Here is a 27838-nt window from a genome sequence, read left to right on the forward strand (position 1 = left end):
TGTTTTTTATGCCTTTCCTTGAAAGATCCAAGGGAGCGGGCAAGGAGCACAGTTGAGATTTTCCTGTGTGCAGATAGGAGAGCTCATGAACAGAATGAGCAAGGGGGCTTGATTGCACTAGGATACTTCTCCTTGATGAACCTACCAGAGAGGAGGACCAAGCATGTGTTCAAGGGGGCAGGAGCCCAGACTTGCACAAACACAAAATGTGAACATAGGTGCCCAACCAAGTGATGCACCCAGTGAGACTTGAACCTGCGACCTTACAATTATGAGCCCTAGTGCAAACCGCTAGGCTATCAACTCTAACCTGTCACCTGTCACGAAAACACATCTGTGCTATTTTTAATGCCATTCAATCTATTCATGGTTTAAGATTTAAAGTTATTATTTCGGATTCAAGTATGTACATTACACAGTTTTCCTATACCTTGGTTTTGAAAGTATGAACTATTTAAGGGTCATATATAGTCCAGCCAGGGGTAGTGATCCAAACTTAGTCCCTGCTTCCATATCCATATGCCTTCATTGTATGTTAACCTATGGAAGAAACTAATCTGAATCTTCTCCTTGGGTGTAAGTATAAATGGCAAGTGGAAACAACCTGCAGCTGGTCAGACCTTGGCGTGTTCTCATCATCTATCACTGAAATAAATAAGATCCACGAATGGGCTTGTTGAACATGAAAGAAGGTATGACTGTCTCTGCAGCTGTGATACAAGAGAAGCCCTGTAGGTGCATTGTTAGAACAGGTGGTTTCTTCCCTGATGCATGCTTGCGGACATTCTGTTGACCATTTTGAATTCTGTTTGTAAACTGAAGTTCCTGAGTGTCTTTCTGGATGTGATTTACAAACCTGGTAGCAGTAGGCATGTCAGCTGAGCAGTTAACTCTGGAACTACCTCTTTTCATTTTCTAATTTCTCTGGAAAGCCCTCTTGGGGATGTTTGTTGTTCTGTACTTGAATCCCATGCCTTGCTCAGCCATTGCACAGGACAAGTGGGAAGGGAGGTGTGTAGGCAGATAGGGGATCCACAGTATGGGAAAGAGGAAAGGGGTTATGGAAGGAGAGGGAGATGCATAATTGAAGCTAGTGGCCTGAGAGAAGGGAGGAGATTGGAGGCGATGGGGATCTTTCCTCTTGAGTGCGAGACCCAAATTTCAAAAATCCTTTGTACATATGTTAATTGTATATTGCTCCTTGTTTTGGAAGAAAATTGAAAGCCATATTTATGAGCTGCGTAATGATGAATAATAGGTTCTATTTGTGTTTAACAACAGCCGGAACGCCTTTTCTATAGAGATGGATTCAGGGTGTTCAGTGAAGCAGTAGCAGCTACCCGTGGACGTGGAGTAACTGAAAGCAAAGATAATGTCTCAAGTATTGACTTACTGCTAAGGTTTGCACATATAGTTTGAAGTATTCACACCGTTGAACTTTTCCATTACCTTCTTTTTGGGGTGGACTTTTTGGGTGAAAGTTAGGGAATAGTCAGGACAGAGAGTGATAAGGAAAATGTGGTTTGCATTTGTTTGAAAAGCCAGAAAAGTTGTTATCTGAGATGAGTTCAATATTTTGCGCACTTGCTTGAAGGAATGACAAAATTATCAATCTTGACAAAATCAGATTCACTGGTCACTGCGATACATTTTTCTTATTTCACTCACTTATCTTGTGTCAATTGGATCTCAACATGAAAATAATGAGGATATTATATTTTTTTGTTTGCAGTACAAAGGACCACTCAGAGTTTGACATAGTTATGGAAAGTGTCAAGCAGCAGCTATGGGTAGGTGGCTTCTTCATTAATCAGCATTGTTATGGAAAATGTTGAGCAGTGGCTTTCACATTGATCACAAATATGTATTGCATGCTCCTGTTCTGTACATTGCAAGGTGTAGGATAAAATTGTGTCCCTTGTATGACTAGATGCACACCTTAGGTGTTCGGCCATTTGTTCTTGGTTTGTATTAGAAGATACATAAGGATGTGCAAAGAATGGTGAAATCAATTAGAACGTCTTCTGAATGTGTGCATAATCGGCCATTTGTTCTTGGTTTGTGTTAGAAGATACATAAAGATGTGCAAAGAATGGTGAAATCAATTAGAACGTCTTCTGAATGTGTGCATATGGGGGTAGGACAGATAAAAGTGTGCATAATAATGCCTTTGGGTGAAAGGGGATGGGGAGGGAGTGTGGGGGACTTGTATGACTATATGCATAGGTGTTTGTCCATTTGTTTTTTCGGTGGCTGATCTTATTAAAGAGTTTCAGTTGAAATCGTATCAGCAAGCCAAATTGCAACATCTGATGGAGACTTTGCAAGATAGTGCGTGTCAGACTCATAAGTTCTCTCGAGCTCTCCATGCCTCTCGTGCTCCCGAGAATATGACTAGACTCCAGGATGCAGAAGGCCACCTGATCCTTGATCCACAGACTATTGTGCATATGTGTAGGGATTATTTCCGCGACCTTCTTGGTTCCACTCTCTGCACCTTTAGCCCAAACTACTCAGGTCCGTTCGGTTTTTTATGACCTGGTCCACAATCAGGTTGTGGAGGTCATGCAAGCTACTATGGAGTCAGATATTTGTGAGGCAGAGGTTATGGACGTTTTGTTACACTTGCCCAAGGATAAAAGTCTGGGTTGGGATGGTCTCACCAATGAGTTCTTTGAGGCTTTTGCTACCCAACTGGCCAAACCATTGAAGGCTTTGTTTCAGCAGGTGTGGGAAACGGGGATCATGCCTTCCTCATGGAAAGGAGGACTTATTAAACTGCTTCGAAAGGTTCCTTCGTGGTCTACGTTGAAACATTGGCAGCCAATTTCTTTGATGGGTTCTATGTATAAAATCTTTTCCAAAGTAATGGCGAATCGGCTCCATAAGCATCTCCCTGCCATTGTGCACCCTCTCCAGTATGGTTTCATTAAGGGCCGAAACATTCTGCACAATGTATTAAATGCGCAACTGGCGATTGATTATGCAAGGCATTCTAATCAGGAGGTCGAACTGATTCAATTGGACCTGGAAAAGGCTTTTGACTATCTAGAGTGGTCTTTCTTTGATGAACTTATGTTTGCTATGGGCTTTGGTGCTCGGATGTCTCGTCTAATCTACACCATCAGTGCTGCGGCTTCTTCGCGAGTCATGCTGAATGGAGGCGTTACTGAGACATTTGTCCTTGCCCGCTCTGTCAGACAGGGGTGCCCTTTGAGCCCTCTCTTCTTTGCCCTTGCGACTCATCCAGTTTTTTTGATGTTATCTCATATGGCAGCTGCTACTCAGTTGGCTGGATTGCCGCTTCCTTCTGAACAACACTTCATTAGTCAATCCTTGGCTGATGACAGCTTTATGACTTTGCGTGCGGACAAGGATAACCTTCGAAAAGCATTGGATGTTTGGGCTCCCTTTGGTCACGCATCCGGCCTTCGCATCAATGGGTTCAAATCAGCCATTCTCAGCTGCACGGAGTCGGATTTGCAGTCCTTGGACTAGCAGGGTATGGTTGTTCCTCGTGGCTCCATTGTCAGGCATCTTGGGTACCCTTTGGGTGTTGATGTTCCCCCAAAGCAGCTTCTGCAGTGGATTTCTCAGAAAATGGTGGCTAAGTTTTTGTATTGGAAGTCTCAGGCCTGGCCCTTCCATGTTCGCCTCAAAGTAGCCAAGACAATTATGTTGCCAATGCTCACATATTTCTTGCCATTGCTGCCCTGGACTACTACGAATTTGAATGCTCTTACTCAGTCTATTCGTTTCATGCTATGGAAGGATTCCTTGCATGCAGGTATTTCCTGTATTTCTTGGTCGCATGTGTGCACCCCCAAACGCATGGGTGGAGGGGCTATTTTCGATGCCCAAACTCACATGCTGGCACTCCCTTGGTCTCTTTTCCGCGCCATGTGCTCGGATCATCATCCGTGAGTCGTTATAGCCCGTTATTTCCTTGAGGATCATGGGCTTCTGCATGGCAATACCGAAATCTGGAGTTCTTGGTGGCATGCTCTTAATGGTGATTTGCGGTTCTTTAGTTCTTCTTCATCGCTGCTTACTCATTTGATATGTTCCTCGAAATTGGTCCTCCAGAATGCTCAATGGGATCCAGCGGAGGATCGCTTAGCTACTAATTCTTTTCAATTGGAATTGTTGGCAGTCTCGCGGTTACTTTCATGGTAAGGTAAACACGAGCTTAGACCACAATACAACCGGATGGCACGTTTGGGCTTATCTTCAGTCGCGGATGCCACCCTTGCCAGTCGCAATGTGCTAATATCGTTTCGTACAGCTAGGAGGCTTTTTCAGGATCCCTCGTGGATATAGGCATTTATGGGAACAACATTTGATGGTGCTCCAGATCAGGCAACCCTTTCTTGCCCTTGTTTTGGATCATCCCTGACAGGATTGGGACTTCGAAGGCCGGCTGAGTTTAAGCAAAGCTTCTGCTAACGAGGTTTATCATCTTTTGATTAAATATCGTCAATGGCTGGTTACTAAAGCGAATACTCTATGGGGATTGCGTAAATCCTGGTCATAGTGGAGGGCAACTGTGATGGAGGGTTGGTTGAACAAGACACCTTTCAAATATAAGGTCTTTCTTTGGAGAGTTATGATTGGTGGTCTTCCGCTTGCTTCAGCTCTTTCCAAGCGACGAATCTCCAATGGCAACTGTTTCTTTTGCACCACTACTGTGGAATCCGCTCGGTACCGATTTATTTCTTGCCCCATTGCTAAGAAAGTCTGGTTATTTTTGTTAGCCGTTTTGCGAGCGGTGGTTGGTTTCACACTGCGTCCCTTTGATTGGGTTTTTGGGCAGCCCAAATACCTCACTCTGGCACAACCACATATGAAGCTCATGTATCACTTTCTTCGATATTGGGAATTCTGGTATAACTGGACCATTTGGAATGCTTTTCTTTTTGATTCTGCCTATAATGTTCAGCGGCTTATTGCTAGGCTTAAGGCCTCTTGTATTGGCAGCTAGATCTTCTCCAGCATTCTGACATGCTCTCTAGGGAGGACTTACGTCCCTGGCATATGGCAATTTCCTCTGCGTCTTTGCCATGCCTTTGTAACTCGTAGTACTAGAACCTCTTTTCATGATGGCTTAGTGTCATCATGTATCTTGTAATTAAGTAATCTTGTATTTTTTTTGTAATTAATACAATTACCTTTTACACAGAGAGAGAGAGAGAGAGAGAGAGAGAGAGAGAGAGAGAGAAGAAAGTTGGAACCCTTGCCACTCGCAATGTCCTCGTATCATTTCGGACTGCTCGGCGACTCTTTAAGATCCCGCGTGGATACCGTGATTTATGGGAGCAGCTTTCGTCGAAGCTTCAGGGTCGGCAACCCTTTCCTGCCTTGACTGTGGATCGCCCTTGGCAGGACTGGGACCTTGCAGGCCGCCTGAGTCTGGAAAAGGCCTCTACTAATCAGGTGTATCATCTTCTTGTTCAAGATCACCAATGGCTGGGAGAGAAAGCTAACACTGTTTGGGACCTGCGGAAATCGCTGTCATGGTGGCAGAAAACGCTGATGGAGGGCTGGCTAAATAAGACACCTTTCAAATGCAAGGTTTTTCTTTGGCGGGTGATGATTGGTGGTCTTCCTCTGGCCTCGGCCCTTGCCAAGCGTCGCATCTCGAATGGCAATTGTTTCTTCTGTACCACACCGGCGGAATCGGCCCGACATCGTTTTCTCTCTTGCCCGCTCGCCAAGAATATCTGGTCACTCTTGTCGCACATTTGGCGCGCGGTGGTGGGATCCTCGCTATCTCCTTTCGACTGGGTTTTTGTGCGCCCGAAGTATCCCGCACCGCCACAGTTGCATGAGAAGATCTTATTTCACTTTTTCAGATATTGGGGATGCTGGCACATTTGGACCACGTGCAATGCTTTTCTCTTTGATTCGGCCTCTAATGTACCCCGACATATTGCCAGGCTTAAAGGGCTCTTGCATTGGCAGCTAGATATCATCCGACAATCCGACTTGCTCCCTCGGGAGGATTTGCATCCGTGGCATATGGCAATTGCCTCTGGGTCGTTGCCATGATTGGTGTAACCTTTTCAGTACATTACTACGGGGCTTCCCCACACGTTGGCGTAGGGCCCTCGTGTATCTTGTAATCAGAAAAAACAGAGAGAGAGAGAAAGAGAAAACCTCTTCACATGATGGCTTTGTGTCATCATGTATCTTGTAATCCAGTAATCTTGTATTTTTTTCGTAATTAATATAATTACCTTTTACGAAAAAAAAGAGAAGAAAGTTGGAGAGAGAGAGAGAGAGAGAGAGAATGGTGAGGCGGCGTGCGATGGATGATCGCGCGATGGCGACCTGATCCTGTCCGTTGACCCTGTCGACGCCACAGAGTGCGAGAGAGAGCGAGAGAGAGAGAGAGAGAGAGGATTCGTCGCCACAGCCACCGTCGGACGGAGCAGCAAGGCCTCTTCGCGCGATACACGCAGAAGACTTCCGTCGCATTCCAGGTCGCAGCTCGCCTGTCCCGCCACGACGTTCAGGGACTGGACACGAGGCTCCTTCTCCCCGCTTGCTTCGAACGACAGAGACCCCTGCCGTCGCCCTGAACTGCTGATCTGCGTCAGCACCGCTGCTGGTCGCTGGTGCTGCGCCAGCGAGCAGCGCCCCTCCAAGCTGCCCCTCGATGCCTGGCCTGCGCCTGTCCCTCTGCCCCCTTCCACGCTGTCCCCTCGACGCCTGGCCTGTGCCTGACCCTTTCACGCCTCGCCTGCCCTTTCGACGTTTGCCTGTTGAAGAGCCCTCTGTTTGTGGTCGGCTGCACTGCGTCAGCGTGGAAGCCTGTTGCAGCCGCGTTGAAGTCTCACTGTCCTGTTGCTGCAGCCGGGTGGTTCCCGGTTTTCGGAGGCCTGCGGGACTTGCATAGAGAGAGAAAGAGAGAAAGTAAGGGAACGCACGCAAGCGAGAAGCCAGCAGTATGGCTGCCCTGGATATGGATTTTCTCGACCAGACGGTGGTAGCCCTTGGCCCTGATTCCGACGCAGAGGAGTCGGAGGACATGGTGCCTGGATATGGATTTTCTCGACCAGACGGTGGTAGCCCTTGGCCCTGATTCCGACGCAGAGGAGTCGGAGGACATGGTGCCATGCACGGAGGAGCCGCCTCTGGGTTCTGAACTGCCGCCTGCAGGCAAACGCTCCAAGCATACCTCAGACGAGCCAATGGGTCCTCAGGACCGTTCCTATGCGCAAGTTGCCTTTGAACCTCAAGATTCGCAGGAAATTGACTGGGAACATTTGCTGGAATTTGCCAATACTCTGCTTGGCGATTATGTCCAGCATAATAATGAAACTTTCTCTGCTGCGGTTGCGGATGATGTGCTGGACGCCACGGTGGACCCAAAATCAGTCTTGCGGTCCTTCTCGGTGTTTTATGACCGGGCAGTTATACTTTTTTTCACCGGCAGGATCCCAGTACTCTCACATATTCGCCAGTGGATGCACCATTTATTGCAAGGGGAGTGTGTTGAGGAGATCTTCCTTGGACCTCGCGGCTTTTATGAGGTGCTGTTGAAATCGGAATCGCATCGAGCTGAGCTCTTGTCCAGGTTGCCACTGTTCTTTGATCGCCGCATGGTCCATGTGGTACCATGGCGCCCTATGGTTGACTTCCAGCGTCTGCTTCAACGAGAAGGCCCGGTGTGGGTGGAAGTGGAAAATTGTCCAGCGGTATATTGGCCATTGTTGAAGGATGCGATGGCGGTTGTGGGCACAGTGCTGGTTTCCCCAAGCCTCAGGGCTATGAATCGAAACCGTTTATGCATGTTATGGGATACGGCCAGGAAAAGGCCTGCGTGGCTTCGCCTCAATTGTTCCGGCATGCATCCTTTGCATTTTTGCCTGAAATGGGGCAATTTTGCCGGCCACTGCTTTTCATGTGGTAAATTAGGGCATTTTATGGCCGAATGCCCGGACCGACAACCGTCCCCTGAGGCGCCGCAGGTTGTGCAGCACAAGGATGACATGGTACTTGATGCCCCGACGCAGGCGACCCTTCAGCCACCTACTGCCATAGATAAAGGCCAACAACAGGTCCGGGGTTTGGATTCCCCTAGCACTGACTGGATTGAGGCACGACAAAAAAAAGGTAAAAAGTTGGACGTAGGCCTGGCAGATCCTGGGCCTAATGCTTCCCCGGATTCTGTGCGCATGTACACGCGCAGGAAACACCTGGTCACCTCACAGCAGGCTGCGCGTACTATGGCCCCGTCTTCCCCCCGTTATCCGGCTTCAAGGAAAGTCTATTCAGAGGGCCCCAAAGGCCCACCTGCCAAGCTAGCGTTTGATGCAAAAGGTAATGTGATTACCCCTTGGGATAGGCGTTATCCCCGCCCTACTCCCAAGGCAGTTGATTTCCCTTCTACCTCTAAAGCAGGTCGCCCGAATTCGTTTGCAGTATTGGCCGATTTTCTGGATGAGGGTGTTCTGGATGCTCTCGCGGAAAAGGTGCAATCGAGGCAACAGGCGCCTCGTTCTTGACTTCCTTCTTTGAAAATATATGAAGATTGCCACGTGGAATGTGTGAGGCATTTGCTCTCGCCATAAGCAACATACCATGTGGTCTGTCTTGCATGAGAACCAGTGGGATGTATTGTGTGCAGTGGAGCACAGAAGTCACGGTGAGGCAGGAAAAGTTGTAGATTGTCATGGATTCCGTCTGTTTTATGCAGGGACACATGCTAAGCACTATTCGAGCGTGCTGATGATTGTCCATGAGAAATACCAGCCTGTTCTTGTTAAAAATGATGTGCAGGGCCGCTTTCTGGTAGTTGAAGTTTTATTTAAAGGAGAAATTTTATGGTTGTTGGGACTCTATGCGCCGAATGATTCCACATCCCGACGGGATCTATGGTCGACTTTGCAGGGCTCCATGTCACTTGGCCGCAGGGTGTTTTTGATGGGAGATTTCAATATGTGTCTTGACCCTTCTCAGTCCACCTCAGGACATTCGGTAATGGATACGCCCGAAAGCCGGGTGTGGAACTCCTTTGCTTTGCATGTCCTTAAGCAAGATCTTTGGTCGTGGCTTCACCCTTCTGTTTCAGGTTTTACTTTTCATTCCGCACAATATGCAACCACTTGGTGGCGATTGGACAGAATGTATATCATGTAGGGGGATGATTTTCTTCCCGAGATGCTGGATATGAAGGTCTTGCAGCAATATGCGTTGTCGGATCATTTCCCCCTCCAGCTTGAGATGCGGGCACAATCTATTGCACCTTTTATGCAGTTGCTGGAAAAGCTCCCTTTACGCTTCAACTCCTCTTATTTGAAGCATCCAATTTTTCAGGGTTATATGCAGCAATTGATTGACAGGTTCTTATTGGACTTCGCCTCCGAGGGCTTGGCTTCGTATGCACGCCTGCTCTCTAATGTGCAGCGGGTGGCTCGGCAGTATGGGATTCATAATGCCTCTCTTTGTCGCCGCCGTCGACATGCAGCAGAGGACTTATTGGCCTTGGTCCGTTCCTTGCTCCTGGACTCCGCGGATGATGATTTTCTGCTGTCACTGGAGCGGCGTCTGGCCCATCTTATTCAAGTATTTAGTTTGAAATCTTATCAGCAGGCCAAGCTGCATAACTTGACTGACACATTGCAAGATAGTGCCTGTCAGAGTCATAAGTTTTTTCGCGCCTTGCATGCTTCCCTGGCTCGCGAAAATATGACTCGACTCCAGGATTCGGAAGGTCGCATGGTCACTGATCCGCAGACCATCATCAATATGTGCACAAATTATTTTATGGATCTTTTTGGTTCTTCTCCCTTGCCTTCTCGCCAGGTTACGCATGCCCGCTCGGTCTTCTATCATCTGGTCCAGCAGCAGGTTCCATTTGATATGCAAGCCACTCTGGAGGCGGATATTTGCGAAGAGGAGGTTATGGATGTTTTGTTGCACCTGCCTAAGGATAAAAGTCCTGGTTGGGATGGTCTCACTAATGAATATTTTGAGCACTCGGCCACGCAGTTGGTAAAGCCATTGGTGGTCATGTTTCAGCAGGTTTGGGAAACAGGGGTCATGCCTTCTTCATGGAAACAAGGCCTTATCAAACTGATTCCCAAGGTGCCTTCGCCGTCACAGCTGCAACACTGGAGACCAATTTCGTTGATGGGCACGATGTATAAAATCTTTTTCAAAGTGCTGGCAAATCGGCTTCACAAGCACCTTCCAGCTATTGTGCACCCTCGCCAATATGGTTTCATTAAGGGCCGCAACATTTTGCATAATATCTTAAATGTGCAAATGGGTATTGACTATGCGCGGCACTCAAATCAGCAAGTGGTCTTGATTCAATTGGACCTGGAAAAGGTGTTTGATTGTGTGGACTGGTCTTTCCTTGCAGATCTTATGTCTGCTATGAGCTTTGGTATCCGGATGTCCAGATTGATCTACACCATTAGTACTGAGGCTTCTTCAAGAGTTATGCTTAATGGTGGAGTTACAGAGCCATTTGTCCTTGAGCGCTCGGTCTGACAAGGTTGCCCTTTGAGTCCTCTCTTCTTTGCCTTGGCGACTCATCCGGTCCTTTCAATGTTATTCTCCATGGCGGCTTCTGCCCAGCTGGCAGGATTATCTCTTCCTTTGGGGCAGCACTTCATTAGCCAATCTTTGGCTGATGACTCCTTTATTATTTTGCAGGCGGACATGGATAACATTCGCAAGGCATTAGAGGTTTGGACGCTCTTTGGTCAAGCCTCTGGTCTTCGCATCAATGCCTTTAAGTCAGCCATGCTCAGTTGCACGGAGCCTGATTTACAGTCATTAGGCTGGCAGGGTCAGGTGGTTTCCCGTGGCTCCATTGTCAGGCATCTTGGATACCCATTGGGGGTGGATGTGCGGCCAAAGGACCTGTTGCAGTGGATTTCACAAAAACTGGCCGCGAAGTTTATGTATTGGAAGTCGCAAGCCTGGCCCTTCCATGTCCGCCTCAAAGTGGCTCAGACAATTATGCTACCAATGCTGACGTATTTCCTGCCATTACTGCCATGGACGCCCACTACTTTGAAGGCTCTCACTCATCCCATTCGTTTCATGCTATGGAAGAAGGATTCACTGAAGGCAGGCATTTCCTGGATTTCATGGTCGCATGCATGTACCCCTAAGCGCATGGGTGGTGGAGCTCTTTTGGATGCGGAAACTCATATGCTGGCTCTCCGTTGGTCTCTTTTTCGTGCCATGTGTGTGGATCACCACCCGTGGACCATCATAGCCCGTTATTTTCTTGAGGACAGTGGGCTCCGCCAGGGTAACACACGGCTTCGGGCCTCATGGTGGCATGTCATTAATGCTGACTCTCGATTTTCCAGTCCCTCTTCCTCTTTGTTACTGCATTTGGTCGGCTCTAGGAAAGTGGTGCTCCAAAAGGCCCGCTGGCATCCGGTAGGGGACCGCTTGCAGACTAATTCTTTTCAGATGGAATTGTTGGCAGTATCCAGATTGCTTTCATGGGAAGATAAACAACAGCTCAGACCAAGATTTAACCGTATGGCCCGTTTGGGTGTGACTTCGATTGCGGATGCCACCCTTGCTACTCGCAATGTCCTAGCATCGTTTCGGACTGCTAGGAGACTTTTCCGGATCCCTCGCGGATACCGTGATTTATGGGGAAAGCTTTCGTCGGAACTTCAGGATAGGCAACCCTTTCCTGCCCTGGCTATGGATCGCCCTTGGCAGGACTGGGACCTTGCAGGCCGGTTGAGTCTGGAAAAGGCCGCTACTAATCAAGTGTATCATCTTCTCATTAAAGATCACCAATGGCTGGGTGTGAAAGCTAATACTGTTTGGGGCATGCGGAAATCACTGTCCTGGTGGCAGGCAACGCTGATGGAGGGATGGCAGAATAAGACACCTTTCAAATGTAAGGTCTTTCTGTGGCGGGTACTGATTGGTGGTCTTCCTCTTGCCTCGGCCCTTTCCAAGCGTCGAATCTCCAACGGTAATTGTTTCTTCTGCACCACTACGCCGGAATCGGCCCGACATCGTTTTCTTTCTTGCCCGCTCGCCTTTTGATTGGGTTTTTATGCGCCCAAAGTATCCCACACCGCCACCGTTACATATGAAGATCTTATTTCACTTTTTCAGATACTGGGGATGCTGGCACATTTGGAGCACCCGAAATGCCTTTCTCTTTGATTCGGCCTCTAATGTACCGCGACATATTGCAAGGCTTAAAGGGCTCTTGCACTGGCAGCTAGATCTCATCAGGCACTCTGACTTGCTCCCTCGGGAGGATTTGCATTCCTGGCATTTGGCAATTGCCTCTGGGTCCTTGCCATGATTGGTGTAACCTTTTTAGTATACTAGTCTGGGGATTTCCCACACGTTGGCCTAGGGCCCTCGTGTCTCTTGTACTCATGTAATCATGTAATCTTGTACTTTTTTCGTAATTAATACAATTACCTTTTACGAAAAAAAAAAAACAGAGAGAGAGAGAGAGAGAGATCTTATCAGCAGGCGAAATTGCAAAATTTGATTGAGAATTTGCAAGATAGTGCTTATCAAGCTCATAAGTTCTTTCGCGCTCTGTATGCCTCTCCTGCTCGAGAAAATATGACGAGACCCTAGAATTCAGAAGGCTGAATGGTCACTGACCCTGAGACTACTGTGAATATGTTCAGGAATTATTTTCTAGATCTTCTTGGTTCTTCTCAGTCACGTTCCGACCAGGTTATCATGCACACTTAGTCTTCTATGATTTGGTCCGACATCAGGTTCCACTTGATATACAAACTACTTTGGAGACATATATTTGTGAGGAGGTTATGGATGTTTTGTTATGCGTGCGTAAGGATAAAAGCCCCGGTTGGGTCTCACCAATGAATTCTTTGAGAGTTCTGCTACCGAACTAGTGAAGCCATTGACGGCTATGTTTTAGCAGGTTTTGGAAACAGGGTTCATGCCTTCCTCATGGAAAGAAGGTCTTATCGAACTGCTTCCAAACGTTCCTTCGCCGTCAATGTTGCAACATTGGAGTCCAATTTCTTTAATGGGTTCCATGTATAAAATCTTTTTCAAAGTGCTGGCGAATCGGCTCCACAAGCATCTTCCGGCCATTGTGCATCCTCTTCAATATGGTTTCATTAAGGGCCGCAACATTCTGCATAATATCTTAAATGTGCAAATGGCTATTGACTATGCAAGGCACTCTAGTCAGGCAGTGGTATTGATTCAATTGGATGTGGAAAAGGCTTTTGACTATTTAGACTGGTCTTCATTGCAGAACTTACGACTACTATGGGCTTTGGTACTCGCATGTCCTGCTTGATCTACACCATTAGTACTCCGGCTTCTTCGCGAGTTATGCTAAATGGTGGTGTTATAGAGCCATTTGTCCTTGCACGCTCGGTGAGACAGGGTTGCGCTTTGAGTCCTCTCTTCTTTGCCCTGGGGACTCATTTGGTTCTTTGAATATTATCTTCCATGGCAGCTTCTACTCAGTTGGCCGGATTATCTCTTTCTTTTGGTCAGCACTTCATTAGTCAATCTTTGGTTGATGATAGCTTTATGATTTTGCGTGCGGACAAGGACAATATTGACAATCTTGACAAGGATAATCTTTGGTCATGCTTCTGGTCTTCGCATCAATGCTTTCAAATCAGCCATTCTCAGTTGCACGGAGTCCGATTTACAGTCATTGGGCTGGCAGGGACAGGTTGTTCCCTGTGGTTCCATTGTCAGGCATCTTGGGTACCCTTTGGGTGTTGATGTTCGGCCAAAGCAACTTCTACAGTGGATTTCACAGAAACTGGCAGCTAAGTTTCTGTATTGGAAGTTGCAAGTTTGGCCCTTCCATGTACGCCTCAAAGTGGCTCAGACAATTATGTTGCCAATGCTTACATATTTCTTGCCATTGCTACATTGGACTCCTATTACTTTGAATGCTCTCACTCGGCCCATTCGTTTCATGTTATGGAAGAAGGATTCATTGCATGCCGGTATTTCGTGGATTTTGTGGTCCCATACATGTACCCCCAAACGCCTTGGTGGTGGGGCTATTTTGGATGCTGAAACTCATATACTGGCACTTCGTTGGTCTCTTTTTCATGCCATGTGCGTGGATCATCACCCGTGGGCCGTTATAGCCCGCTATTTTCTTGAGGACCACAGGCTTCTGTATGGTAATACACAAATTCGGAGCTCTTGGTGGGATGCTCTTAATGCAGACTCGCGGTTTTCGAGTCCTTCCTCATCCCTGCTTGTTCATTTGGTCGGCTCTTGGAAATTGGTTCTCCAGAAGGTGCGTTGGCATCTAGCGGAGGAGCGCTTCCATACTAACTGTTTTCAACTGGAATTGTTGGCAGCCTCGAGATTACTTTTATGTGAAGGCAAACATGAGCTCAGACCAAAATTTAACCGCATGGCCCGTTTGGGCTTGACTTCAGTTGTTTGCAGATGCCACCCTTGCTAGTTGTAATGTCTTCATATCGTTTCGTACTGCCAGGAGGCTTCAGAATCCCTCGTGGATACCGTGATTGATGGGAACAGCTTTTGTTAGTGCTCAAGAGCAGGCAACCCTTTCTTGACCTTGCTGTGGATCGTCCTTGGCAGAACTGGGACCTTGCAGGTCGGTTGAATTTGGAAAAGGCCTCAGCTAATCAGGTGTACCATTTTCCGATTAAAGACCATCAATCTCAGTCATGGTGAAAGGCAACTGTGATGGAGGGTTGGTTGAACAAGACACCTTTCAAATGCAAGGTCTTTCTTTGGAGGATAATGATTGGTGGTCTTCCTCTTGCCTCGGCCCTTTCCAAGCGTCGAAGCTCTAACGACAATTGTTTCTTTTGCACCACTACAGTGGAATCGGCCCGTCATCGATTTATTTCTGGCCCTCTGACTAATAATATCTGGTCCCTCCTGTCAGCGGTTTGGCGAGCTGTCGTTGGTTTCTCCCTAAGCCCTTTTGATTGGGTTTTTGTACAGCCAAAATACCCCACAGCGGCACAGTTGCATATGAAGATATTGTTCCACTTTCTTAGATACTTTTTGATTCGGCCTCTAATGTTCTGGGACACATTGCGAAGCTTAAAGGTCTCTTGCATTGGCAGATAGATCTGATTCGGCACTCTGACTTGCTCCCTCGGGAAGACTTACTTCCCTGGCATATGGCAATTTCCTCTGCGTCTTTGCCATGACTTGTGTAACTCTTTCGTGGTTTTGTATTGACATTTTACACATGTTGGTTTAGAGCTATCGGGTATCTTGTAATCATGTAAACTTGTATCTTTTTTCGTAATTAATACAATTACCTTTTACGAAAAATAGAGAGAGAAAGAGAGAGAGAGAGAGAGAGCTGGCATGGAGAATACTGTGCCTACTTCCTGCTACCTCTAAAGCACGTCGACATGCAGCAGAGGACTTACTGGCTTTGGTCCGTTCCTTGCTTGTGGATTCCCCAGATGATGATTTTCTGCTATCACTGGAAAGGCGTTTGGCCCATCTTATTCAAGTATTTCAGTTGAAATCTTATCAGCAGGCCAAGCTGCATAACTTGACTGAAACATTGCAAGATAGTGCCTGCCAGTTTCATAAGTTCTTTCGCGCCTTGCATGCTTCTCCGGCTCGCGAAAATATGACTAGACTCCAGGATTCGGAAGGTCGCATGGTCACTGATCCGCAGACCATTGTCACTATGTGCACAAATTATTTTATGGAACTTCTTGGTTCTTCTCCCTCGCCTTCTAGCCAGGTTACGCATGCCCGCTTGGTCTTCTATCATCTGGTTCGCCAGCAGGTTCCACTTGATATGCAAGCCACTTTGGAGGCGGATATTTGCGAGGAGGAGGTTATGGATGCTTTGTTGCACCTGCCTAAGGATAAAAGTCCTGGTTGGGATGGTCTCACTAATGAATTCTTTGAGAACTCGGCCACGCAGTTGGTGAAGCCATTGGCGGTCATGTGTCAGCAGGTTTGGGAAACAGGGGTCATGCCTTCCTCATGGAAACAAGGCCTTATCAAACTGATTTGCAAGGTCCCTTTGCCGTCAAAGCTACAACACTGGAGACCAATTTCTTTGATGGGCTCGATGTATAAAATCTTCTCCAAAGTGCTGGCGAATCGACTTCACAAGCACCTTCCAGCTATTGTGCATCCTCACCAATATGGTTTCATCAAGGGCTGTAACATTCTGCATAATATCTTGAATGTGCAAATGGCTATTGACTATGCGCGGCACTCGGGTCAGGAAGTGGTATTGATTCAATTGGACTTGGAAAAGGCGTTTGACTATGTGGACTAGTCTTTCATTGCAGATCTCATGTTTGCTATGCGCTTTGGTACCCGGATGTCCCGATTGATCTACACCATTAGTGCTACGGCTTCTTCAAGAGTTATGCTCAATGGTGGGGTTACAGAGCCATTTATCCTTGCACGCTCGGTCAGACAGGGTTGCCCTTTGAGTCCTCTCTTCTTTGCCCTGGCGACTCACCCGGTCCTTTCAATGTTATCCTCAATGGCGGCTTCTGCTCAGCTGGTAGGATTGTCTCTTCCTTTGGGGCAGCACTTCATTAGCCAATCTTTGGCTGATGACACCTTTGTGATTTTGCGGGCAGACAGGGACAACATTCGAAAGGAATTAGATGTTTGGACGCTCTTTGGTCAGGCCTCTGGTCTTCGCATCAATGCCTTTAAGTCGGCCATTCTCAGTTGCACGGAACCTCATTTACAGTCATTAGGCTGGCAGGGCCAGGTGGTTTCCCGTGGATCCATTGTCAGGCTTCTTGGATACCCGTTGGGAGTGGATGTACGGCCACAGGACCTACTAGAGTGGATTTCACAAAAACTGGCGGCGAAGTTTATGTATTGGAAGTCGCAAGCGTGGCCATTCCATGTGCGCCTCAAAGTGGCTCATACAATTATGCCACCAATGCTAACGTATTTCCTGCCATTGCTGCCGTGGACGCCTACTACTTTGAAGGCTGTCACTCATCCCATTCGTTTCATGCTCTGGAAGAAGGATTCCCTGCAGGCAGGCATTTCATGGATTTCATGGTCACATACATGCACCCCTAAACGAATGGGTGGTGACGCTATTTTGGATGCAGAAACTCATATGCTGGCTCTTCGTTGGTCTCTTTTTCGTGCCATGTGTGTGGATCATCACCCGTGGACCATCATAGCCCGTTATTTTCTTGAGGACAGCGGGCTACGCCATGGTAACACACGGTTTCGGGCCTCCTGGTGGCATGTCCTTAATGCTGACTCTCCAGTCCCTCTTCCTCTTTGTTACTGCACTTGGTCGGCTCTTGGAAAGTGGTGCTCCAAAAGGCCCGTTGGCATCCAGTAGGGGACTGCTTGCAGACTAACTCCTTTCAGCTAGAATTGTTGGCAGTATCCAGATTACTTTCATGGGAAGACAAACATCAGCTCAGGCCGAGATTTAACCGCATGGCCTGTTTAGGTGTGACTTCGATTGCAGATGCTACCCTTGCCACTCGCAATGTCCTCGTATCGTTTCGGACTGCTAGGAGACTTTTCAGGATCCTGCGCGGATACTGTGGTTTATGGGAAAAGCTTTTGTTGGAGCTTCACGGGAGGCAACCCTTTCCTGCTCTGGCTGTGGTCCTTTGCAAGACTGGGACCTTGCAAGCTGGTTGAGTCTGGAAAAGGCCTGTACTAATCAGGTGTATCATCTTCTCATTCAAGATCACCAATGGTTGGGTGTCAAAGCTAATACTGTTTGGGGACTGCGGAAATCGCTGTCATGTAGCAGGCGACGCTGATGGAGGGCTGGCGGAATAAGGCACCTTTCAAATGCAAAGTCTTTCTTTGGCGGGTAATGATTGGTGGTCTTCCTCTTGCCTTGGCGCTTTCCAAGCGTCGAATCTCGAATGGCAATTGTTTCTTCTGTACCACTACTACGGAATCGGCCCGACATCGTTTTTCTTGCCCGCTTGCCAAGAATATCTGGTTACTCTTGTCGCAAATCTGGCGCGCGGTGGTGGGGTCCTCACTAACTCCTTTCGATTGGGTTTTTGTGCGCCCAAAGTACCCCACACCACCACAGTTACATATGCAGATCTTATTTTACTTTTTCAGATATTGGGGATGCTGGCACATTTGGACCACGCGCAATGCTTTTCTCTTTGATTCGGCCTCTAATGTACCGAGACATATTGCCAGGCTGAAAGGGCTCTTGCATTGGCAGCTAGATCTCATTCGAGACTCCGACTTGCTCCCTCGGGAGGATTTGCATCCCTCGCATATGGCAATTGCCTCTTGGTTGTTGCCATGATTGGTGTAACCTTTTTAGTGCATTAGTACGGGGATTTCCCACACGTTGGCCTAGGGCCCTCGTGTCTCTTGTAATCTTGTAATCATGTAATCTTGTACCTTTTTTCGTAATTAATACAATTACCTTTTACAAAAAAGAGAGAGAGAGAGAGAGAGAGAGAGAGAGAGAGAGAGAGAGAGAGAGAGAGAGAGAGAGAGAGAGAGAGAGAGAGAGAGAGAGAGAGAGAGAGAGAGAGAGAGAGAGAGAGAGAGAGAGAGAGAGAGAGAGAGAGAGAGAGAGAGAGAGAGAGAGAGAGAGAGAGAGAGAGAGAGAGAGAGAGAGAGAGAGAGAGAGAGGAACGATGGCGCGCTAGGGGAGCTTCTCGTCGGACCTGCGCAAGGGTCGTTTGGCACCTGTCACTGACGTCGCGAGCTGCTGTTGACTCTTCATCTTCGTCGTCGTGTGCTTGCCTGCGTGTCCGGTCGCCACGACGTCTGTTCGACTGCGCGTCTCGTCGCCTGTGCGTCCCGTCATCTGTCCGCCCCGTCGCCTGTGTGTCCCGTCGTCCACGCGCCAGGTTGCCCCGTCACCATGTAGCCAGGTTGCCCCTGCCGTCACCTGACCTGTGGACCTTGACAGAGCGCACCGTCGACGCCTGGAGCTTGCCCGCCTGTTCCGCCCCTCTTTGCCTGTACCTATCTGATCCTGCTCGCCTGAGGACTACCCACCTGTGCCGCCTGTGGTCCTGGACATTCTCGTAGAAAAAGTCAAATCGAGGCAAGTTGTGCGTCGTACCTGATTTTGTTTTGAATACACATGAGAATAGCCACGTGGAATGTGCAAGGAATTTGTTCTCCCCACAAGCAACATGCCATGTGGACTGTATTGCATGGGAATCAGTGGAATGTCCTGTCTGTTGTTGAGCACAAGAGTCACGGAGAAGCCAGAAAAGTTGTTGATTGGCATGGCTTTCGTTTGTTCTATGCAGGGACGCACGCCATGCATTATTCGGGTGTGCTCATGATTGTACATGAAAAATATGAGCCTGTTCTTATTATAAATGATGTACATGGCCGCTTTCTTGTGATTTAAATTTTATTCGAAGGGGAGATCTTATGGTTACTTGGCCTCTATGCTCCGAATGATCCTTTACCTCGCCGGGAGCTTTGGCAATCTTTGCAGATTTCCTTGTCACTTGGCAGACGGGGCTTCTTGATGGGGGATTTCAATATGTGTGTTGATTCTTCCTAGTCCACATCGGAGCATTCGGTAATGGATGCTCCGGAAAGTCGTATGTGGCATGAGTTGGCTCTTGCTATTCTTAAGCAAGATCTCTGGTCCTGGCTACACTCGTCTTCTACAGGGTTTACTTTCCATTTTGCCCAGTATGCAACAACATGGTCGCGGTTGGACCGCATATACATCATGCAGAATGATGATTTTCTTCCCGAGATGCTCGAAATGAAAGTGTTGCAGCAATATGCCTTGTCGGACCATTTCCCTCTGCAGCTTGAGCTGCTTGCACAACCCATTGCACCTTTCAAGCAATTTCTGGAGAGACTCCCTTTGTGTTTCAACTCGTCTTACTTGAAGCATGCAATCTTTCAGGGCTATATGTAGCAATTGATTGATAGATTCTTCTTGGACTTCTTCTCTCAGGGCACTGCTTCATTTGAAAGATTGCTCTCTAATGTGCAGCGGGTTGTTCGGCAGTATGGGATCTATTATGCCTCTCTTTGTCGGCGGCGTCGACAAGCAGCGGAGGATCTGCTGGCTTTGGTTGGTTCTCTGCTGGTGGACACTCCGGATGATGCATTTCTGCTAGCACTGGCAATGCGGATAGCTGATCTTATTAAAGAGTTTCAATTGAAAGCGTATCAGCAGGCCAAATTGCAACATCTAACAGAGACTTTGCAAGATAGTGCTTGTCAGACTCGTAAGTTCTTTCGAGCTCTCCATGCCTCTCCTCCTTGAGAGAATATGACTAGACTTGAGGATGCAGAAGGCCACCTTATCCTGGATCTGTAGACTATTGTGCATATGTGCAGGAATTATTTCCGCGACCTTCTTGGTTCCACTTTTGCACCTTCAGCCCAAATTACTCAGGCCCGTTCGGTTTTTTATGACCTGGTCCGCAATCAGGTTCCGCAGGACGTGCAAGCTACAATGGAGTCAGATATTTGTGAGGCAGAGGTTATGGACGTTTTGTTACACTTGCCCAAGGATAAAAGTCCTGGTTGGGATAGTCTCACCAATGAGTTCTTTTAGGCTTTTGCTTCCCAACTGGCGAAACCATTGAAGGCTTTGTTTCAGCAGGTGTGGGAAACGGTGATTGCCTTCCTCATGGAAAGGACTTATTAAACTGCTTCCAAAGGTTCCTTCGCGGTCTACGTTGAAACATTGGCGCCCAATTTCTTTGATGGGTTCTATGTATATAATCTTTTCCAAAGTAATGGCGAATCGGCTCCATAAGAATCTACTTGCCATTGTGCACCCTCTCCAATATGGCTTCATTAAGGTCTGAAACATTCTGCACAATGTATTAAATGCGCAACTGGCAATTGATTATGCAAGGCATTCTAATCTGGAGGTCGAACTGATTCAATTGGACCTGGAAAAGGCTTTTGATTATCTAGACCGGTCTTTCGTTGCTAAACTTATGTTTGCTATGGGCCTTGGTGCTCGGATGTCTCGTCTAATCTACACCATCACTGCTGCGGCATCTTCGCGAGTCATGCTCAATGGAGGCATTACTGAGCCATTTGTCCTTGCCCGCTTTGTCAGACAGGGGTGCCCTTTGAGCCCTCTCTTCTTTGCCCTTGGGACTCGTCCAGTTCTTTCGATGTTATCTCATATGGCAGCTTCTACTTAGTTGGTTGGATTGTCGCTTTCTTTTCGACAGCACTTCATTAGTCAATCCTTGGTTGATGATAGCTTTATGATCTTGCGTCCGGACAAGGATAACCTTCGAAAAGCATTGGATCTTTGGGCTCTCTTTGGTCAGGCGTACGACCTTCGCATCAATGCGTTCAAATCAGCCATTCTCAGCTGCATGGAGTCGCATTTGCAGTCCTTGGACTGGCAGGGTATGGTTGTTCCTTGTGGCTCCATTTCAGGCATCTTGGATACCCTCTGGGTGTTGATGTTTCCCCAAAGCAGCTTCTGCAGTGGATTTCTGAGAAAATGGCGGCTAAGTTTTTGTATTGGAAGTCTCAGGCCTGGCCCTTTCATGTTTGCTTCAAAGTAGCCCAGACAATTATGTTGCCAATGCCCACATATTTCTTGCCATTGCTGCCCTGGACTACTACGACTCTGAATGCTCTTACTCTGTCTATTCGTTTCATGCTATGGAAGAAGGATTCCTTGCATGCAGGTATTTCCTAGATTTCTTGGTCGCATGTGTGCAGCTTCAAATGCATGGGTGGAGGGGTATTTTAGATGCACAAACTCACATGCTGGCACTCCGTTGGTCTCTTTTGCGCGCCATGTGCTCGGATCATGATCCGTGGGTCGTTATAGCCCGTTATTTCCTTGAGGATCATGGGCTTCTTCATGGCAATACGGAAATCTAGAGTTCTTAGTGGCATGTTCTTAATGGTGATTCGTGGTTCTCCAGTTCTTCTTCATCGCTGCTTACTCATTTGGTATGTTCCTGGAAACTGGTCCTCTAGAAGGCTCAGTGGCATCCAGCGGAGGATCGCTTAGCTACTAATTCGTTTCAATTGGAATTGGTAGCAGTCTCGCGGTTACTTTCATGGGAAGGTAAACACGAGCTTAGACCACAATTCAACTGGATGGCACGTTTGGGCTTATCTTCAGTTGCGGATGCCACCCTTGCCAGTCGCAATGTGCTAATATCGTTTCATACAGCTAGGAGGCTTTTCAGGATTCCTCGTGGATATAGGCATTTATGGGAACAACTTTTGATGGTGCTCCAGAGCATACAACCCTTTCCTGCTCTTGCTTCAGATCATCCCTGGCAGGATTGGGACTTCAAAGGCTGGCTGAATTTAAGCAAAGCTTCTGCTAACTAGGTGTATCATTTTTTGATTAAATATCATCAATGGCTGGTTACTAAAGCGAATACTCTATGGGGATTGCGTAAATCCCGGTCATGGTGGAGGGCAACTATGATGGAGGGCTGGTTGAACAAGACACCCTTCAAATATAAGGTCTTTGTTTGGAGAGTGATGGTGGTCTTGTGCTTGCTTCAGCTCTTTCCAAACGACGAATCTCCAACAACTGTTTCTTTTGCACCACTACTGTGGAATCCGCCCCGCACCGATTTATTTCTTGCTCCATCGCTAACAAAGTCTGGTTATTCTTGTTAGCCGTTTGGCGAGCGGTGGTTGGTTTCTCACTACGCCCCTTTGATTGGGTTTTTGGGCAATCCAAATACCCCACTCCGGCACAGCCACATATGAAGCTCGTGTATCACTTTCTTCGATATTGGGGCTGTTGGCATAACTGGACCATTCGGAATGCTTTTCTTTTTGATTCCGTCTATAATGTTGAGTGGCATAATGCTAGTCTTAAGGGCCTCTTGTATTGGCAGCTAGATCTTCTCGAGCATTCTGACATGCTCTCTAGGGAGGACTTACGTCTCTGGCATATGGCAATTTCCTCCGCGTCTTTGCCATGACTTTGTAACTCGTAGTACTGGAACCTTTTAGGGAGAGAGAGAGAGAGAGAGAGAGAGAGAGAGAGAGAGAGAGAGAGAAAAGGGACGACCTGGGGGAGTTCGTCTGCGCTGGCGCCGCCTGCGTCTGACGACCTGCAGAAGGTCGTCTGACCCGCCTGTCCCGCCCTCCGCTTCCTCCTGGGCCCCGCCAGCACGTTTGGCCCCGGACCTTCGTCGGCCGCCTGCGCCCCTGCTGTCGGCCTGCGCCCTCGTCGACTGCGCCCTCGTTGCTTGAGTCCCTGAGCCCGTTCGCCTGGCCCCCGTCGTCTGCCTGAACCCCCGTCGACTGCGCCCTCGTCGCCTGAGCCACCGCCGCCTGCCCGCGATTCGTCAGTCGCCGTTTGGCCTCTGTCCGTCTGCCGTCGCAGGTCCACGTCTTCGCCAACGTGCCCCTTCGCGTGCCCGTGAGCGAGACAGTGCTCGACAGCGAGGAGCCGCCTGTACCCTGGAGCCATAGTCTGTAGCCCCGTTGCCTGCTCCGTTCGCCGTCATCTGCAGTCCCGTCGCCTTCTCCTGCAGGTCCGTAGCCTGCATCTCAGAGGCCTGCCAGTTGCGTGCTTTGCCCTGCTGTCGCCAGTCGGATCTGCAGCCTCCGCTAAGACAGCAGTATGGCTGGCCTGGATATGGATTTTCTCGATCGGACGGTGGCAGCCCTTGGCCCTGACTCCGACACAGAGGAGCCAGAGGATATGGTGCCAATCACGGAGGAGCTGCCTCCGGGTTCTGAACTGCCAGGTTCTGGACTGCCGCCTGCCGGCAAACGTTCTAAGCATACTTCTGATGAGCCAATGGGTTGTCAGGATCGTTCCTATGCGCAAGTGGCCTCGGATCCTGTGGATTCGCAGGACATTGACTGGGAACATTTACTAGACTTTGCCAATACTCTGCTTGGCGATTATGTACAGCATAATAATGAATCTTTTTTGAAGCAGGAACGGATGATGTTTTGGAAGCCACGGTGGATCCCAAATCAGAGTTGAGATCCTTCTCGGTATTTTATGAGCGTGCAGTTATACTTTTCTTTACTGGCAGGATTCCAGTCCTGTCGCATATTCGCCAGTGGATGCACCATGTATTGCAAGAGGAGTGTGTTGAGGAGATCTTCATTGGTCCTCGTGGCTTTTATGAGGTGCTGTTGAAATCGGAAACGCATAGAGCTGAGCTCTTGTCCAAGTTGCCACTATTCTTCGATCGCCGCCTGGTCCATGTTGTGCCATGGCGCCCCATGGCCGACTTCTAGCGTCTGCTTCAGCGAGAATGCCCGGTGTGGGTGGAAGTCGAAAATTGTCCGGCAGTATATTGGCCAATGTTGAAGGATGCGATGGCGGTTGTGGGCACAGTGCTGGTTCCCCCCAGCCTCAGGGCAATGAACCGCAACCGTTTATGCATGTTATGGGACACGGCCAGGAAAAGGCCTGCCTGGCTTCGCCTCAATTGTACAGGCATGCATCCTTTGCATTTCCGCTTGAAATGGGGTAACTTTGCGGGCCAGTGTTTTTCATGTGGAAAATTGGGGCATTTCATGGCTGAATGCCCTCAAAGGCAATCGTCTTCGGAGAATGCGCAAGTGGTGCTACCCAAGGATGACATGGTGCTGGATGCCCCGCCCCAGAAAGACCTTCAGTCACCTCATGTCATGGATCAAGGCAAACAACAGGTCCGGGGCATGGACTCCCGTCACAGTGACTGGATTGAGCCACGTCCCAAAAAAGGTAAACAGTTGGATGCAGGCCGGGCGGCTCCTGGGCTTACTGCTTCTCCGGATTCCGTGCGCACGTATACGCGCAGAAAAGAAATGGTTACTTCACAGCAGGCTGCGCGTACTACGGCCCCGTCTGCCCCCCGTGATCAGTCTCCAAGAAAAGTCTCTACCGACGGGCCCAAAGGCCCTCCTGCTCAGCTGGAGTTTGATGCCAAAGGTAATGTCATTACTCCCTGGGATCGGCGTTATTCCCGCCCCGCTCCCAAGGCAGTGGATGTCCCTTCTACCTCTACAGCAGGTCGCCAAAACTCGTTTGCAGTTTTGGCTGATTTTCTGGATGAGGGCGTCTTGGATGCTCTCGCGGCAAAGGTGAAATCGAGGCAACAGGTGCCTCGTTCCTGACTTCCTTCTTTGAAGCTTTATGAAGATAGTTCCGAGGATTGTGCGAGGCATTTGCTCTCGCCACTAGCAACATGCCATGTCGATCGTCTTGCATGAGAACCAGTGGGATGTATTGGATTCTGGGGATTTCATAAAAGAAAGAGACATACTGGGGATGCTGGCACAATTGGATCACTCGGAAGGCCTTTCTTTCGATTCAGCCTCGAAAGGCCCGGCACATATTGGGATGGTTAAAGGTTTCTTGCATCGGCAGATAGATCTCCTTCGGCACTCAGGCGTACTCCCTCGGGAGATCTTTCTTCCCTGGCATATGGCAATTTCCTCGGCGGCTTTGTCATGACTTTTGTAACTCTTTTGTAGTGTCGTACTGGAGCCTTTACACATGTTGGCTTACTGTCATCATGTATCTTGTAACCAAGTAAACTTGTATTTTTTTTCGTAATTAATACAATTACCCTTTACGGAAAAAAAAAGAGAGAGAGAGAGAGAGAGAGAGAGAGAAGAAAGAGAGAGAGGACGCCATGGCGGGAACGGGACGAAACCCCTGCTGTCGGCCTGTTCTCTCAGCGCCTGTCTGGTCCGTTGCCGCCATCGTCTGACACGCGCGCTACAGTCTTCCCCGTCGCCTGACACGCCCGTACTGCTCGCCCCCGTCGGCTGCCTGAGCCGCGTCAGTCGCCGTCGCCTCTGCTCATCTGTATCCGCAGGTACGCGTCCTCGCCTGGGTGCCTCTGCGCGTGCCCGTGAGCGAGAGAGAGCGCGACAGAGAGGAGTCGCCTGCGCCCTGGAGCCATAGCCTGTAGCCCCGTTGCTTGTTCCGCTCGCCGTCATCTGTAGTCCCGTCGCCCGTCACCTTCTCCTGCAGGCCCGTCGCCTGCATCTCAGAGGCCCGCCAGCTGCGTGCTTTGCCCTGCTGTCGCCCGTCAGATCTGCGGGCTCCGCTCTTGCTCGTCGCCTGTCCTCCCTGTGTGTCAGGGCTCCTGCCGTCGCCGTTGGACGTGGGCCCTGTGGACCTTGCTTGCCCCAGCGCCTGCCCCATCGTCTGCCCCACCGCTTGCCCACGGTGCGTCAGTCCTCCGTCGCTCTCAGATCGTGATCCACGATGGCTGGTTTGGATTTGGACTTCATCGACCAAACGGTGGCAGCACTGGGCCCGGATTCCGATGCTAAGGAACCTGAGGATATGATTCCGTGCACCGAAGAGATGCCCCCTGGTCCTGACATCTTGCCTGCGGGTAAACGTACCAAACATACTTCGGAAGAGATAGGTGTTCAGCAGGATCGTTCCTATGCTCAGGTTGCTACAGATTCAGTGGACTCTCAGGATGTTGACTGGGAGCATTTGCTGGAATTTGCCAACACTCTGCTTGGCGATTATGTTCAACATAATCAGGAAGTTTTTTCCGACTCTGCACCTGACGATGTTCTGGAAGCCACCGTCGACCCAAAAACTGTCATGCACTCCTTTTCCGTGTTTTATGATCGCGCTTGGATACTCTTCTTCACTGGCCGAATCCCATTGCTTTCCCGTATCCGCCAGTGGCTGCATAGTCTGCTACAAGGGAAATGTGTTGAAGAGATTTTTGTTGGGTCTCGGGGTTTTTTTGAGGTCGTGCTGAAATCTGAGACGCACCATGCTGCTCTCCTGTCTAAACTGCCTTTGTTTTTTGATTGCCGGTTGGTTCATGTGGTTCCCTGGCGCCCAATGGCAGATTTTCAGTGCCTGCTGCAACGTGAATGCCCTGTGTGGGTAGAAGTGGAAAATTGTCCGGCCGTTTATTGGCCACTACTGAAGGATGCGATGGCAGCTGTCGGAACTGTTCTGGTCCCTCCCAGTCTCAGGGCTGTGAATCGCAACCGATTGTGTATGTTATGGGATACTGCAAGGAAAAGGCCTGCTTGGTTACGTCTCAATTGCTCTGGCATGCATCCGTTACACTTTCGTTTAAAATGGGGCAATTTTGCGGGACATTGCTTTTCCTGTGGACAGTTGGGGCATTCTATGGCCGAATGCCCGGAGCAGCAACACACTTCAGATGTTGGCCATGTTGCGCCGCCCATGGATGATATGGTGTGTGACGCTCCGTCGCTGGATACTCTCCATCCGCCTCAAGTTCTGGCCAAAGGTAAACAACAGGTTTCGGATCTGGATTCCCGTGCCACTGATTGGATTGAAGTACGTGCAAAAAAAGGCAACAGGGTTGTTGCGGGCATGGAAAGTACTGTGCCTACTACTTCACAAGATTCCATGCGTACATATACGCGCAGGAAGGAAATGTTGTCTTCTGAGCGCTCTACTCCTGCTATGGCTGCCTCGGCCCCCCGTCCTCAGCCTGCTAGGAAAATGTATTCGGATCGTCCAAAGGGTCCACCTGCTAAGCTGGCTTTTGATACCAGAGGCAACGTCATTACCCCGTGGGACCGTCGTTATCCTCGTTCCAACCCCAAGCCAGCAGATATGCCCTCTACTTCCAAATCTGGTCCTCAGAACTCTTTTGCGGTATTGGCAGATTTCTTGGACGAGGGAGTCCTGGATATTCTCGCCGACAAAGTCAAATCGCGACAAGCTGTGCCTTGTACCTGATTTTGTTTCCAATACACATGAAAATAGCCACTTGGAATGTGCGAGGCATTTGTTCTCAACACAAGCAACATACCATGTGGACTGTATTGTATGAGAATCAGTGGGATGTCTTGTGCGCTGTTGAGCACAAGAGTCACGGTGAAGCAGGCAAAGTTATGGATTGCCATGGCTTTCGTTTGTTCTATGCAAGGACACAGGCCATGCATTATTCGGGTGTGCTCATGATTGTAC

The 27838-nt window shown here is 48.8% G+C and overlaps 1 protein-coding gene across 7 annotated transcripts in view; it reads left to right on the forward strand.

Moving 5' to 3' along the window:
• The window catches only part of PHYLLO (2-oxoglutarate decarboxylase/hydro-lyase/magnesium ion-binding protein), a 309033-nt gene that overhangs the window by 146727 nt on the left and 134468 nt on the right, over positions 1-27838 (forward strand). For all 7 annotated transcript variants that reach the window (XM_087700941.1, XM_087700921.1, XM_087700906.1 and 4 more), the window contains 2 exons: positions 1282-1400; positions 1733-1790. In XM_087700941.1, the coding sequence (XP_087557067.1) occupies positions 1282-1400; positions 1733-1790 (177 nt within the window). The remainder of the gene's footprint in view (positions 1-1281; positions 1401-1732; positions 1791-27838) is intronic.

This window comes from Lygodium microphyllum, chromosome 2, assembly GCF_053477565.2.
Source record: "Lygodium microphyllum isolate KBCC chromosome 2, Lygodium_microphyllum_v1.1.10, whole genome shotgun sequence".
In the NCBI taxonomy this organism is placed as follows: domain Eukaryota; kingdom Viridiplantae; phylum Streptophyta; class Polypodiopsida; order Schizaeales; family Lygodiaceae; genus Lygodium; species Lygodium microphyllum.